The sequence below is a fragment of the Pelophylax lessonae genome (assembly GCF_965119305.1).
Source record: "Pelophylax lessonae genome assembly, chromosome: 1".
NCBI classification, from domain to species: Eukaryota; Metazoa; Chordata; class Amphibia; order Anura; family Ranidae; genus Pelophylax; species Pelophylax lessonae.
In genome coordinates, this window is record NC_138768.1 from 180,906,418 (window position 1) to 180,923,896 (window position 17,479).

Consider the following 17,479-nt stretch of genomic DNA (forward strand, 5'->3'; position numbering starts at 1 on the left):
TACACAAGAGGATCTGATAACTGAATAATCAGACTGCGAAAGATCCTCTATGCACCCAGCATGCATATCAACTGTTCAGAAAGTGTCAGGCAATCTCTCCATTACTGCCAGTAAAGTAGTACCATGTGGTGCCAAGTTATCTCTAATCATCTCTGTTTTATCAGCAAAGATGAAGAGAAAATTTGACAAAAAAAAAAAATTCTAACCCATCTGTTCAGCTACAGCCCTGGTGCTCGTCTCTGTATACCATCAATCACATAACATTCACAGAGTGACTAATGCACCACTGGCCAAATTGTAAGACAATCTTTTTCTATGACCACTGATATTTCAGAATATGCAAAGATATAGCTTCTATAAGGGTTTATCTCTTCTTCCTTCTTGTACAAATGACCGCTTTGAAGATGCAAGTCTGTGGTATAGAAACTCGATATTTTCATTCATGACACACATATTCACTACAAAACACTGTATTCTCCTCACTTTCTAATGTCTCATTCCTTTTGTTTCTGAGCTTATTATGTGACAACACATCTTCTTCCACTGTTTATCACAATATCATAGCATCTAGGTCCTATACCTGCATGATTCCTATTGAGTGCAACTGCTGTTGGTTGTTTATAACGCTTATCATAGTTAGAGACTATTCTGAATTGTGTTTCTCAGGATAATAAGCATGTGAAAGTGATTACACGGTACGAGTGACTATTCTATTCAGTTAGTAGGATGCAGCAAGTTCTGATGTCGCCTGCCTTCTATCAGACAACAAGTACTGCCAGGAGGGACTAGTAATGAATCTCATTGCTCTCAGCTTCTGTCCTATGTCTCTTCTCATAATAGGCAAATCTGAGACAGCTGTGCAATAATAACATTCTAACGCATTTTATTCCACCATAGAAATTTTCCTCCTAGAAAGTGAGTGTATTTTGAACAAATCCACCCAAGGCTTTGTGTATGGTATACTTTATTATTAATCCTACAACCGTCTTGATTCCTCTGTCTGCAAATGTCAAGGTACAATATGAAGGACTTTCATCACTGTGTAAGGAATAACATGCAAGCCTAAATTAGATGTCTTTTTCTTTCCTATCTTTGTGTGGGCTCATATTATATTGCTTTAAATTCTTCTTTATTACTCCGTTTTATGTAAAGGAAAGCTACTGTGGTCTGGAGATTGAATTTTCTATTGAAGACATATTTTCCATTGTTTTATGATTATTCTTTAAAAAAATAAGGAGTGTGGAAAGCATATGCAGAATATGGCATGACATTAGCATATATGGAACATGAACAGTGGTTGCTTGCAATTTGTGTTTAGATTCTTGAACCTGGAAACTGAAGTTTTATTAACATTTTTTATTAAAATTGATTGCTGCCAATACCTAGTGGGAGGAGAAAGATGGCACAGATACATCACGTTTCAGTGATATAAGGTGCCACTGTGGACTAATATTACCAGCATTCAATCTGGTAGCAGTATATACATTTGCACAACTCCTTTATTTTACTGGATTGCCACTAGTAACTGCCTCGGCCAGTACATCTAATAGCATACTTCTAGTACAGAGAACTGGCAATCTTGCCCATGACAGATTAGATGCTGATGTATTGAATAGGTAACAATTAATGTGTACATTGGTGAGAAGAGGGGGTACATGATTTACAGCTCTGTGTTGTTGGGACAAATGGGGACTGGTGGGATTTTGGATTTAGGTTTTATAATCTAAAACGTTTGGCTTACCTGTTATGCAGGCACCTCCTAGATACAGAACCTGGTTTATAATAAACTTTAAGTTAAATAAGTGGAATTCTTATTATCTTCCCTATACACTTTACCAGTGCATCCGGAAAGTATTTACAGCGCTTCACTTTTTCCACATTTTGTTATGTTAAAGTCTTATTCCAAAATGGATTAAATTCCTTATTTTCCTCAAAATTGTACAAACAATACCCCATAATGACAACATGAAAGAAGTTTTGTTTTAAATCTTTGCAAATGTATTCAAAATAAAAAAAAATACCATGTACATAGCTTTTCACAAACTTATTTCACATTGTCATTATAGGGTATTGTTTGTAGAATTATGAGGAAAATAATGAATTTAATCTATTTTGGAATAAGGCTGTAACATATCAAAATGTGCAAAAAGTAAAGCACTGTTAATACTTTAACGATGCAATGTATGTATTTTATGATAGGACACCTTGCAATATGATAACTGGTATATCTTTGGTAAGTTGCCCCATTTTAGCCACGTACATTGTCCTTCGAATCCCCTCGGACAAAGATATTCTACTGCTGACATATGGTAACAATACCTCTGCTAAGAAGATGGTCTACAACCTGCTAAGAAATTATGTTTTGTGATTTGGCCATTCTGATCTATCATGTTATTGTATTGCACTGAAAAAAATAAAGATTATACCAGAAAATAAGTAAGATTTTGATTGTCCGATTACTGCATTGTCTTAAATAAATAAGTATGCATATGTTAAACCAAACTTGTGGTCACAGGCAACCACAGCTTGCATGACAGTAAAGCCACGTCCTTCAAATTACTTTAAAAATTACGCTAATATTAAAGCTTATGTCAGATTTTAGGAGGTTTACATATACAATGGAAATATGCAAAATCATTAAAAAGTTAAGGTGTCTAAGACTCAGGAAAACAATTATAAGATCTTGACACGATGGTACCGTGTTCCTGTTGCTCTCACACGTATCTATTCCTCTGTCTCAGAAATGTGTTGGCGAGGTTGTGGTCAGCGTGGCACATTGCTACATATATATGGTGGGGTTGCCCCATGATTCAGGTCTTTTGGAAGGCTATTAAGACCCAAATAGCGGAAATCCTGGATATAGACATACCTCTTTCTCCAGTCCATTTCCTCCTCCATGTACCTACAGTTCCGCTTAGCCAAAATAGGAGATGCGTCTTACCGCAAACCCTAAATGCTGCCAAACGCCTAATACCAATATATTGGACATGAGCTCAAGTCCCTGGTGGTGTGGAATGGACCAGGAAGTTGAATGAGATTATGGAGGCAGAGGAATGGATATCCACGTGTAGGAGTACCTTGGAACGTTTCCGTACCACCTGGGCGGCCTGGTAAGAACACACCGCAGCTACGTTTTGTGTTTCATCCAGCCTTGATGTAGCCTTGTTGAAATTAGCAGACCCCCAACTTTTAGTTACCTACCTGATTCTATACTGAATCCCTTTTTTGTTCTATGGTACATGCCGGTGTGAGCGGTCTTGTAGATGTTAAGGTATACAATGCATCTGATATCCCCCCCCTTTTTTTCCTCGCTCTCCTTTTTCCTTTTCCTTACATTCAAGTTTCCTTGGTTATTCAATATTTAAGCTGCACCCAAGGAGAATTAGGTGCCTGGGAGCCTAGGGTGTTGACACGCTTAGTAGCGCAGTGTTGGCACTCCGATGGTCCTAAGGCCGGGTGGACAGTTTTGCGTGCGCCAGGGCAAACCCCCCGAGTGGCGTTTATGCTGTGTGGTCCACTGACTAGTTCCCTGATCTTCTTAGAACCAGTCTGACATGCTCACCCTGCAGGGGGCATCTGGTCCATATGGTTGCCTTAGACGCTGGCATTGTTTCAGAACTTACTTACTTTCAGATCTTACTGAGTCCTGCAGTATCTTGGATACCCAGATTCTGACCGATTAAACGGTCTTACGTTTGGTTATACTGGTCTGTAACCACACGCTCTTGAGTATGTTATGCTGATGACCCCTGTAGTCTCTCTTAAAATGTGCTCATTTGTGGAATACATTGTCTATACCTGTCATTCTGATTGTTATTCTGTTGTATTTTTTTTCTCTGTTTAAACTCAAAAAAGATTATATAAAAAAAAGTACAGGTGTGAATCATGATTTACTATATGCACACATTTCTATGTACAGTATAACCTAGAGCAGAATGAAATAAATAAATAACATAGGCAATAATAGTCCCTTCAATTTTCTGTGGTTCACACTTACAAAACATTTAATGGCACCTGCAACTTTTGATTTGCTCATAAGCAGGCGAATCACCAATTCATCTGATGATTTCCTGGCTCTCACATTTGAACTTACCTTTTTATTGGTGATGGAGCAATAATTTTTGTGGTGCCATTTTCTCCATTTTCCAAGTTTGTTGATATCTGCTCTAAATTATTTGAGGCTGTAAATGAAATAAAAACACATTTTGATGGTAGTTTCTTTGTTGTCAGGCATTTCAAAAGAATACTAATGTTATATTACATCTATTCCAGCATGTGCACATTGTCTACTCAAATCAGCAATGCAAAATCCAAAATGCCCCTCGGGGCTATAAGCACAAGACAGAGATGAACAGGTTCCTTTGAAGTAGTTTGCTCTCTGCTGATATAGCTGTATTGTCAAGCTGGTGTGGTTTCTGGAATATTGTGTTGGGTTAGTGAGAAAAATATGCTGAAGTCAGCAGTGACTAAAGATTTGTTTTGCAGAATTTCATTCCATTTCAGTTCCATTCACTATCAAAGCTCAAAGCAATTTTATTCTGGATACCTGAAAGAACTAGATTCTCTTTCTAGCTGTGCTCTAACTATACACAATGAGACTTGGGCTAAGAACTGGAAGTATGTGCTGATGGAGCATGTTTTCTTTACACATATGTTGCTTAGTCAAATACTTCAAGTTGATGTTCAGAAAATCAAATGATTGTCAATAAAGTTACAATGTATAAAGGAATTCCTCACTGAGGATTATATATTTTTACTGCAGGCAAATACATGGTTGCAGTCGAAATACACATCTATAAACTGTCTTGGATGAATTGATGTCTCGATGAAAAGGATGACTTCTGTCATTCACAGAATTACTAGGTATTGAAGACACAGGGCAATCACAACTGTCAAAGAACAGGGCAGTGGCTAGATTTCTCTCCTAACAGCTTTTCTTTTATTCATATAAGATGGCCATTGCTCAGATATTACTGAACTCAAGGAATTAGACAAAATCTATCCATGAAGACAGAAACTAAAGGCCCACAGACTTTAAATAGACACACAACATGCATTAAAAATACATAAATGTATTACATGACAAAATACATATAAAAATAAAGCATGAGAAAAATCTTAACAATATCAATGATATTCATCAATAAAAAATAGAATATGTGTACATACAGGATATAACTTCAACTAGTTCTGACATTCTGATACTCTGTAATTATCAATCTGTGCTGTATCGATCTCAACGCGTTTCGCTAAATCACTAGTTCGCTTCATCAGGAGAGACACAGAATTGAGTAATTGATGCCATGGTTAGAATCTTCTTATATATATATCACTAAATATTTCTCAACATCCATACGACTGTTCCAATAGATAACATGACAATATAAAAGAAAAATCCTTCCTTCTCTAGGGTGTGCAACTCTTCCCATCTGGGATGTTGGGGAGAGAAGGGGAGTCAAGCCACGAATAAGCAGACTGTAACTCCAGATATCTACGCCAGACAATGAACTCCTAGGAAATTCCCTGGAGCATTGAGTAATCAGTAATGGATGGCCGCATCAAAAAAAATCTATGCTTGCAGTGGGAGCCCCCCTGCACTGCAAGGGTTAAATGTTAATTTAGTCAAGGGGTCCAGGAATGGGGTGTAATACTTATCTTTTTCCTAGCTCAGACAGGCTCCCTCAATCCATGTGGACAGTCCAGTGCTGTCGCCGCCTCCCTATCATGCTCACAGTTAAATTTGCATGCTTGTCTCCTCCACATCCAATGCAGGGCTAATAACACGCTGAGGGTCTGCCCACAGACCAAACATTCGAGTAGAAAAGAACAGTGGTGTAGCCTGCCAGACTGGGGAATAGGGTAAGTGAAACACCTTATTCCTGTACCTCCAGATTAAACGAGCATTTAACCCCAGTGCAAGGGTAGATTTTATCCAATTCCTGGAATTAAAGCGGTTGTAAAGATTCAGCTTTTTTTTCTTAAAAAAATAAACATGGATAACATAAATGAAACAATTAAGTGGAAACAGTACGTGTCAAATTAAAGTGCCAAGTGCATATATGAAATAGTCCAATCTTTCAGTGCCCAAGGTAATATACAGTATGGAAGTAAAGTGATGCTATTCAGCTCCCCACACCATAGAAGAGATTAGTAGAATCATTTTCACCCGGTGGGTAACAATAATTGATATATGCTCACCAGATAACTTCAGGCCTCAAGGACCTACAGTTGTGTTCAAAATTATTCAACCCCCACTGAAATTGATTGTTTTGGCCAGTTTGACATTGATTTTGATCATTCAGTCACCCTGCTTTCAATTAAATCAAAGAGGCACGTGTAGGTCAGACAAATATAACATAACATTTATAATAAAATGACCACAAATGTCTTTTCTGTGCTCACATCACTATCCGTTTTATTCAACCCCCATGTGACATTCAATCTTAGTACTTAGTACAACATCCTTTTACAGTTATAACAGCTTTTAAATGTGAAGCATAGCTTGACACAAGTGTCTTGCAGCGATCTACGGGTATCTTCGCCCATTTGTCATGGGCAAAAGCCTCCAGTTCAGTCACATTCTTAGGCTTGTGCACTGCAACTGCTTTCTTTAAGTCCCACCAGAGGTTCTCAATCGGATTTAAGTCTGATGACTGTGATGGCCACTCCAAAATGTTCCAGCCTTTAATCTGCAACCATGCTCTAGTGGACTTGGAGGTATGCTTGGGATCATTGTCCTGTTGAAAGGTCCAACGTCTCCCAAGCCTCAGGTTTGTGACGGACTGCATCACATTGTCATCCAATATCTCCTGGTACTGAAGAGAATTCATGGTACCTTGCACACACTGAAGCTTCCCTGTACCTGCAGAAGCAAAAAAGCCCCAAAGCATGATTGACCCCCCGCCATGCTTCACAGTAGGCAAGGTGTTCTTTTCTTCATAGCCCTTGTTCTTCCTCCTCCAAACATAGCATTGATCCATGGGCCCAAACAGTTCTAATTTTGTTTCATCAGTCCACAGAACACTATCCCAAAACTTCTGTGGTTTGTCCACATGACTTTTGGCATACTGCAGTCGACTCTTCTTATTCTTTGGAGACAGCAAGGGGGTGCGCCTGAAAGTTCTGGCATGGAGGCCTTCATTACGCAGTGTGCGCCGTATTGTCTGAGCAGAAACTTCAGTACCCACATCTGACAAATCTTTTCTCAGTTCCTCAGCAGTCACACGGGGACTTTTCTCCACTCTACGCTTCAGGTAGCGCACAGCAGTCGAAGTCAGCATCTTCTTTCTGCCACGACCAGGTAGCGTTTCAACAGTGCCCTTTGCCTTGAATTTGCGAATGATTCTTCCTATGGTGTCTCTTGGTATGTTTAACATCTTTGCAATCTTCTTATAGCCATTGCCCTTCCTGTGAAGAGTAATCACCTCTTCTCTTGTTTTCCTGGACCATTCTCTTGACTTCACCATGTTTGTAACCACACCAGTAAATGTCTAGAAGGAGCTGAGTATCACAGTCATTTTAAAGCTGCCTAATTGGTGCTTATTATAGGCTTTATTGCTGCTCCCTGACATCCACAGGTGTTTTCAATACCTGAGTGAAAACACTTCAATGAACCTCTGTTCTTCAGAGTGGTAGTCTTTAAGGGGTTGAATAATTGTGTCAATGAAGCATTCACAAAATAAACATTTACTACTGTATTACAAAACCAATTGATGTCATTTTAGTTGCATATGGTTCTTTAAGAAGTCCTTGTAGGATTTCATTCTGAATACAATTACAAATGTACACTAAATTCCCTAAACCCTTTACAGCATTGGGGGTTGAATAATTTTGAACACAACTGTATATCCCTTAATAGAGACCAATAGCGGATAGTGCTCCACCCAGGGATCTCTCCCACAATCCAAGGATATAGGCAAGGTATGGACCCAGGAATATACAACACTTGCTGCAGACCTATGTTCAATCTCAAAGCTCCCTGGGATATTTCCCACACTCCAAAAATATGGACGATATATGGACCGTCCTGAAGACGCGAACATCGCGAAATGCATAGTGGTCCGATTTCCCTCTGATACTTCCTGGTGAACCAGTGACGTCACTTCCGGTTTCCGGGTTCTGGTTTTCGGTAGAATGCACGCCATTCCTGTCAGCTTATACTACCATATTGCCGGCTCTGGGTCACACATACAAGTGGGGAAACCGGTAAAGGAATATCATTCCTATTTCTTGTGGCAGCTCTTATCAGTGCCGGGTGGGCACTTTGAAATCTAAGCATATTTGTATTATTTTACTCTGGTTTTGAGTTCATTAAAATGGTATTACACTATACATACAGTGCCTTGCGAAAGTATTCGGCCCTCCTTGAACTTTGCGACCTTTTGCCACATTTCAGGCTTCAAACATAAAGATATAAAACTGTAATTTTTGTGAACAATCAACAAGTGGGACACAATCATGAAGTGGAACGAAATTTTTTGGAAATTTCAAACTTTTTTAACAAATAAACTGAAAAATTGGACGTGCAAAATTATTCAGCCCCTTTATTTTCAATGCAGCAAACTCTCTCCAGAAGTTCAGTGAGGATCTCTGAATGATCCAATGTTGACCTAAATGACTAATGATAAATAGAATACACCTGTGTGTAATCAAGTCTCCGTATAAATGCACCTGCACTGTGATAGTCTCAGAGGTCCGTTTAAAGCGCAGAGAGCATCATGAAGAACAAGGAACACACCAAGCAGGTCCGAGATACTGTTGTGGAGAAGTTTAAAGCCGGATTTGGATACAAAAAGATTTCCCAAGCTTTAAACATCCCCAGGAGAACTGTGCAAGCGATAATATTGAAATGGAGGGAGTATCAGACCACTGCAAATCTACGCCGTCCCTCTAAACTTTCAGCTCATACAAGGAGAAGACTCATCAGAGATGCAACCAAGATGCCCATGATCACTCTGGATGAACTGTAGAGATCTACAGCTGAGGTGGGAGACTCTGTCCATAGGGCAACAATCAGTCATATACTGCACAAATCTGGCCTTTATGGAAGAGTGGCAAAAAGAAAGCCATTACTTAAAGATATCCATAAAAATGTTGTTTAAAGTTAGCCACAAGCCACCTGGGAGAAACACACAAACATGTGGAAGAAGGTGCTCTGGTCAGATGAAACCAAAATCGAACATTTGGGCAACAATGCAAAACATTATGTTTGGCGTAAAAGCAACACAGCTCATCACCCTGAACACACCATCCCCACTTTCAAACATGGTGGTGGCAGCATCATGGTGTGGGCGTGCTTTTCTTCAGCAGGGAAAGGGAAGATGGTTAAAATTGATGTGAAGATGGATGGAGCCAAATACATGACCATTCTGGAAGAAAACCTGATGGAGTCTGCAAAAGACCTGAGACTGGGATGGAGATTTGTCTTCCAACAAGACAATGATCCAAAACATAAAGCAAAATCTACAATGGAATGGTTCACAAATAAACATATCCAGGTGTTAGAATGGCCAAGTCAAAGTTCAGACCTGAATCCAATCGAGAATCTGTGGAAAGTACTGAAAACTGCTGTTCACAAACGCTCTCCATCCAACCTCACTGAGCTCGAGCTGTTTTGCAAGGAGGAATGGGCAAAAATTTCAGTCTCTCGATGTGCAAAACTGATAGAGACATTCCCCAAGTGACTTACAGCTTTAATCGCAGCAAAAGGTGGCGCTACAAAGTATTAGCTTAAGGGGGCTGAATAATTTTGCACGCCCAATTTTTCAGTTTTTTATTTGTTAAAGTTTGAAATAGCCAATAAATTTTGTTCCACTTCATGATTGTGTCCCACTTGTTGTTGATTCTTCACAAAAAATTACAGTTTTATATCTTTATGTTTGAAGCCTGAAATGTGGCAAAAGGTCGCAAAGTTCAAGGGGGCCGAATACTTTCGCAAGGCACTGTACCTTTTTGTGTGTGTCCATATATCCTACATATTTTTGGAGTGTGGGAAATATCCCAAGGAGCTGTGAGATTTAACATCAGTCTGCAGCAAGTGTTGTATATTCCTGGGTCCATACCATGCCTATATCCTTGGAGTGTGGGAGAGATCACTGGGTGGAGCACTATTGGCTATTGGTCTCTATTAAGTGATAAAAAAATAAACCTGTTATACTTACCTGCTCTGTGCAATAGTTTTGCACAGATCTGTCCCGAACCTTCTCTTCTGGGGTTCCTCGCTGGCACTGTTGGCTTGTCTTGGTCTGCCCCCATAGCAAGCACCTGCATGCTAGCTTCTCAATCCAGCACTGTGAACAAGAGCAGCATTACTGCTCTCTTTGTCTCTCTCTCACTCTCTACTCATTGGCTCAGAGGCAGCAGCGGGAGCCATTGGCTCCTGTTGTTGTCAACCACAGTCAATAAGGAGGGAACAGGGGGTGGGGCCGAGCTGCACTGTGCTATGGGGGCACTTAGCAGGGGGGATGAGCCAGGAGTGCTGTAGAGGGACCTGAAAAGAGGAGGATCGGGGCTTCTTTGTGCAAAACCACTGCACAGAGCCGGTAAGTAGACCATGTTTGTTTGTTTTTTACCTTTACAATGACTTTAATATGCCTAATACAATGATTGGAGGCGTTAGAGGATTGGTCAGAACAGGTAACCATAACATTTGGCTGTTATTCGCATAGAGAAGCCTGCTATTTCATGTAATTGACAATTCCTAATGTTAATTAATACTTCAGATTTCTGCAGGATCTGTAATCTCTAAATGTAAAATTTTACAAAATACTGAAGCAATTTATTTTAAACAAGTCTCCCCAAAACTGGCACGCTTTTACTATTATATAAGGGTGTGATGTATCAAAAGGATGGTTTGGTACCTGGCTGCTGAGTAAGTGCTGATCTTTTGGGATAGGTTTTGCTCCGGTTCCTCTCTACTCTTTGGTCAGGCCTCGGAAGCTGGATGGACAGATCTCTGCTCATTTGGGAAGCAGTCCTACCACTAAACAAAAAGAAAAAAAATGACAACACATTTTCAAAACATCTTGGCTTATCACTAAACAAACTAATTAATGGTCCGGACCCACTCTTTATAACTTAATAAGAAACTAAGTGCATAAGTGGAGCTGTCACCAGTAGCAACCAAACAGGTTTCACTTTTTAGAATATAGAAAAGCTGCTTTGCTCACGGAGGCAAACCACTCAACTTTTATTCCCATTTTTCTTCTCTGGTTTAAATAAAGTAGCCCCCATATTTAATAACTGGAGATTTCTAAACAATGACTATACAGGAATTTGAAATATGTGCCAAACTATACCATGAAGTCAAATGCTCCCATAGCCAGGTTTAGTGCACAAACACTGAAGGTGTGCATCATCACCACATTATTATGAATCCACTTACCAACTTAGGCAGGCCATTGATGACCATGGGTGGAAAGAAAAGAAAATCGATTGGTTCCCCCATCAACACAGCCAGTGTTGATGGGGGAATGCCTCCCGCAGCGCTATTGTGTTCTGCCGGTGGGGAGACTTCCTGGCCAGCAGAACACAATGATTACTGCTAGCAGCTAAAGCCGCAGGCAATAACTGAATGTTTAAAATCCAACAGGCTGGTTTTACAATCAGCCTTCCCATACATGGATCGAGCCTGCTGAACCAGCCAAATTTCCATCCATGCATGGCCAGCTTAAATTCAGTTCCTATTGTGTCTAACTGATAGATAAAAACACAAATCATAGATGGGTATAATTGGTAACCTCAGTAAAAATATGTGTTGTCTTGAATAATATACATTATTCTGCAACCCGCAAAACCCTGAAGAAGCTCAATTTGCGAAACATGTTGGGACATTACGCCTTCCCTACATATCCAACTTTGTTTTCCATCTTTGGTTTATGTATTGTTTGTATATGATTTTGGCTAAGTTACCTATGGGAAGGTGTATGTGGTTGCTGCCTTCGTATTTATAAAATTCATCCAACATGCTCCTAATTATTAGGGTTTGTCTACCCAATTTTTACACTTTGATAATACAATAAAAGTTATGATTTTTTTAAATGTTTTTTATGCATCTTTTTCTTTCCCTGAGGTATAAAAACAAATGTAAATGGTTTCTTTGTCAAAATACTTAGCTAGCCTAAGCATCCTTTTCACACCCACTTCTATCTGATAATGTGTGTATAATTATAATATATACAATTACTGGTCAGGCATGATCATCATAATTAGGTTAATGTGTTGTCCAAACATAACACTGCATGTTACAAAAAGGTCTCCAAAAACATGTACACAATGCAGATGAATTTTGCTTGGCTGAATTCCCATGTGAGGTCAGATGATGAACTATGTGAGAGGATACACTGTACACTACACATGATATAACAATGAGTCACTATCGGTGAACAAAGTCCAACCTATTATACAAATACTGTACATGCTTTAATAAGGCACAGATAAATGTGTGTTCATTCAACGCACCTGTACCTATGCCGGGATCCCAGAGAGCCAAGTTTAGTCAGCTTCCTCGATAAAGTACTTGAATCATTTTCTGGGATCCTTAAATATGTAAGAAATACATATTAATATGTTTATAAAACATTTAACAGCTATCAAGAAGAAACATTTTTAGGCATGCATGTATTGAGTATTAAAAGAGAGATATTTTAGTATATTTTTCAAATATAGTAAACTTGTAGCAGGTTTACAAAATGCAAGCGAACTCTAAGAATATATAGCTTAAACCCCAGACAGGTATAAAAGACACACATTATTGCAGCTCTGTATTGATTATTACTTTTGTTAAAATAATAATATAGCATAAAACTGCCACATAGGCTATTTTTTTAATTTAATGTTATTTACAAAATTACGTTTCCATTTTCAACTGAAGCTTGTGTCGTTTTTTTAAATAATCAAAAATTCAATGCAATATGGCAACCTGGAGGTGTTCTGTAGACAGCTGGTGCACAGAACGCTTAGGCTCCGTTCACATGTAGGCGTTTTGGGGCGTTTTTGGGGCGTTTTTCTGCTCTAGGATCAGCTCTCAAAACGCCCAACAAGACAAATCCTATTCATTTCAATGGCCCCTGTTCACATCTGAGCGTTTTGAAGCTGTATACAAAACGCCCAACGCTCAAAAAAGTACATGAGCTTCTTTTTGGGCAGATTACAGGCGTTTTCCATTGATCTCTATTCAATCAAAAACGCCTGCACAAAAATCGCGGTAAAAATCGCGGTAAAAAACGCGCGAAAAACGCTACGCTCAGGTGTGAATGTAGCCTTACAGAAATGTAATTTCCTGCTTATGTGATTGGCACACTGGGGTTTATTTACTAACACTGGAGAATGCAAAATCTGATGGAGCTCTGCATAGAAAGCAGTCAGCATCCAGGTCTGAAGGCCCCTTTTACATGGGCTTTCCGATCAGGTCCGTCTTTCAGTTTTTCAGGTGGACCTGATCGGATGCTCAATTCACCTCTATGGGGCAGCGGATGCCAGCGGTGACATGTCCGCTGACACCCGCTGCTATCCAATCCTGTCCGTGAAATCCAGACGGATGGAAACCCTATTTTTCATTCGTCTGGAGGATCAGATCGGATGAAAACGGACAGGCGGTCCGTTTTCATCCGATCTCCCATAGAGGAAAGCGGGGATCTGACAGGTCTGTCTCTGCAAGTTGTTCCACGCTGAGCAAAACAGGGTTTCCTGGGTGGGAAAGCCCATGTGAAAGGACCCTAAGGCCCCTTTCCCACTGTAGAGTCCGTCGGCAGACTCAGTTTTTCTCAGCAGGGGATCGATCCGCCAATCCCCCGCTGAGCAGGCGGATGGTAGCTCTGTCTCTGCACTGTGTGCAGTGGCAGTGTTGTCCGGTCCCCGCGGTTCTCTATAGGGGAATTGAATGGGAACGGACCGTCTGTCCGTTCTCATCCGAATCCCATATGATCCGCTGGACGGATGGAAAAAAGGGTTTCCATCCGTCCAGATTTGACGGATCGGATTAGATGTCAGTGGACATGTCTCCGCTGACATCTGATGCCCCATAGAGATGCATGGGGTATCCGTTCAGATCCGCCAAAAAAACAGACAGGCGGATCTGAACAGGTCGCCTGTGTGAAAGGGGCCTAATTGTCAAAGCTTAATTAAACAAACTGGAGTTAGAAGCTGATTGGCTACCATGCACAGCTGCACCAGATTTTGCATTCTCCTGTTTTAGTACATCAATCCTACGGATTTTTCTTCAGATGTTTGCACTAAGATACAAGTAAAGGTACTGCTTACCCAGCAATAGGAATTTTATTTTTGGTGAGATATATTAATAAATACAAATTTTCCTCATTAGAATACTAAAAGTGCACTAAAAGTGGTGGTTATAATGAGTGCACAACCTCCCATTCAGGAATTAATCTTGCAAGGGCATGGTGGAACAAACAGTTTTATCATCAGAACAGAAAAAGTAGGACTCTGCTGCACTTTGTTGAGATTCCTGCAAAGCACATAGACCAACCCCCAGAGAGCATTGTCTTTTTTTAAGTGTAAATGTATTGTATAAATGCAAGCAGTGCAAGTGCTTGAATTTTACTTGGCATCTGCCTCTTGCAGTCAACTGTAAAGCAGCGCTCAGACGGGAGGAGGGAAAAACAACACAAAGAGCCAATCAGTTATGCTGCAGTGCAAAGATCATTATAATAGGCAAAGAAAGGAGTGAAAAAAAGAAGAGTCCATCATTGTGTCCCATATGCACTTTGTGTCTTGGGAAGAAATATCATGTATGGCAAGACTTCTTTAACATCTAGGTTTGCAAGGGGCTGGGTATGCCACTGGGTATGGGTATGCCCCCCCCCCATTAAGGATCTGTGTTAAGGTTAGGTTAACATTTAACCACTTGCCGACCGCCGCAAGCAGATTTACTGCGGCGGTCAGCCCCTCACAGGCAAAGTGACGTAAATATACGTCACTAGCCTGTGAGGCTCTGGGGAGCGAGCGCGCCGCCGGCGCGCTCCCGCGTGGTCACGGACCCCCCCGCGCGTGTGACCGGCGGACCCGATGTCCGCCGCTCACTCTGCGATCGGCGGGGGAGAGGGAGAAAGTCAGGCAGATGTGTAAACAAGCTGCCTGTCATTCTCCCCTGTGTAGAGACACCGATCATACGGTTCTACTATGTAGGACCGTTGATCAGTGTAACTACAGCTCAACAGACAGCCAATCACAGTTAGAATTACGCCCCTAGGGACACACACAGCCCCTCCCTCTCAAATAAAGTTAACCCCTTCACTGCCAGTGTATTTTTACAGTAACAGTGCATATATATAGCACTGATTACTGTAGACATGTCACTGGTAACCCCAAAAGTGTCAAAATTGTCAGTCAAGGGTCCGATCTGTCCACCGCAATGTCGCAGTACCGCAAAAAAAAATCGCAGATCGCCGCCATTACGCGTTAAAAAAAAACAACAAAAATGACAAAAATCTTTCCCTTTGTTAGTAAACGCAATAACTTTTGCGCAAACCAATCAAAATACGCTTTTTGCGATTTTTTTTACCAAACATAGGTAGCATAAAACAAATTGGCCGAAAATGTTAAAAAAATTTAGATTTTTACTTTTTTTTTTTTGGGGAATTTCATATAAAAAAATGTGAAAAATATTGTTATTTTTGCAAAATTGACGCTCTTTTTTTGTTTATAGCGCGTGATCAAAAAATCGCACAGGTGATCAAATACCACCAAAAGAAAGCTCTGTTTGTGGGAAAAAAAGGACGTCAAATTCGTTTAGGTACAGCGTCGCACGACCGCGCAATTGTCCGTTAAAGTCACGCAGTGCCGAATCGCAAAATACCCCCTGGTCAGGAAGGGGGTAAAATCTTCTGGGGCTTAAGTGGTTAAGCCTTAAGCTAAGGTTTAATGTTCAATGTATGGGTGATTGGGTATTAAGGGGTTAATTGAGTGTAAGGCTATGGAATAAGGTTCAATGAAGAATTCTTAGGGAGGAGGTTAAATATATTAAAAGGGTTAAGGGAAGTTTTAGGGGTGAAGGTAAGGGAAGGATTAAGTGCATTGCCTAATACAAGACTAGAGGATCAATGCATGTTGGAGGACGCTGCTTTAACTTGTACCAACCCCTACGTCAGACAAACTAACATTTATGTAGTTAATCTATCAATTAAGCACTAAACACAACTCTGCTTAAGCAAACACATATACTGTTAGGCCTGACAACTTACCTGAAGAAGGTGTGGTGCTCTACACAACATTTCCATAGGTGTTTACAGGCAACTTTGTTGCGAGTTTCAAAAAAGAAAGAGGTTTCAGTGCACTGGAATATAAAGACAGAAAAAATGAATTCCAAAATTTACATCTGGAATGACAATACCTGCATACCATTGACTTATCTGGCATGAAAAAAAAAAAAAGTTTCAGTAAAGTTCCAGGGAGGTATGATGGGCATTTATTCCTCAAAAATAAGATAAACCATAACCTCTGCCAAATTAAACACAATATTTTTTGCTGACAGCAGTCCATGCATAAAACTGACAATACTGTATGTGCAGGTGTTTGATAGATTAATCAGAAGAATGTGCAATCTGATCCTTTCCACCCAGAGGACTTCATATTATACAACTGCTCAAAGCCATTGAATGGTGACCAGGACAAAGAGAGATAATGATGTCTCAGATGGGACACATACAGCAAAAACAAACTTCCCTACTCTGTCCAAGGCTAAAAAAAATTTGTAAGAGAAAAACATTAGGTATAACAAAACCAACATTATGGGGTCTATTTACTAAAGGTGTAGAGCTTGTTCTTTTTACAAAGTGAATTTAAAGTGTCACTAAACCCACATCATAAAAAAACTCCCAATAAATAGTGAATTACATGCTGTTCATACTCACTCAGTCACTATGAGAATTGTTTTCTGTATTCCGCAAAAAACCTGGTTGATCCTGCTGCTTTCTATCTCTACCTTCTGTTCATGTCCCAAATTCAGCTAGGGATTTTGCGACCGTGGTGGAAACTCTGCACGTGCTCAGTTTTCAGTGAGTTTCTATGCTGAGCATTTCCTCCCGATTACATCTGAGCAGCCCATGTGACTATAAAGTCACACATGGGTGTATTCACAGTGGTAAATGAGAGCCCACTCCCTCCCTCCTCCTCTATGCCCACTAACCAGCTAAACACAATGGGGGTGGAGGGGGGTGGCACAGCCTGTGACCGGCAGGAATCCACCAACACCATGCAATTTCCACAAAATAATAAAGATTCAATTTCAATTATATGTTTGTATGACAATTTAAAACAGTTTATTGAGGTTATTTATTTTTCCTCTGTATTCCAAAGGCTGTTTTGTTTTTACCATGTGACCAGTAGCAGAGGGTTAGAAGCTCCTCCCGTTTAGGTTTCCCTGCGGACAGGCTGCGAAAGAGCTGAGTCATGTGACAGCTGTATATTGATTAGGAAAAAGGTACTTTTTTTTTTTTTTTTTAATTACAGTGCCATCATCTCC

At 40.2% G+C, this 17,479-nt stretch overlaps 1 protein-coding gene across 1 annotated transcript in view; it reads right to left on the reverse strand.

Annotated features, from left to right (window-relative positions):
- EPB41L4A (erythrocyte membrane protein band 4.1 like 4A) overlaps positions 1-17,479 on the reverse strand; it is a 445,595-nt gene that overhangs the window by 91,230 nt on the left and 336,886 nt on the right. The window contains exons 10-13 of the mRNA XM_082243130.1: positions 16,200-16,291; positions 12,460-12,537; positions 10,860-10,981; positions 4,094-4,181 (exon numbers count right to left, since the gene is read on the reverse strand). Of these exons, the coding sequence (XP_082099256.1) occupies positions 4,094-4,181; positions 10,860-10,981; positions 12,460-12,537; positions 16,200-16,291 (380 nt within the window). The remainder of the gene's footprint in view (positions 1-4,093; positions 4,182-10,859; positions 10,982-12,459; positions 12,538-16,199; positions 16,292-17,479) is intronic.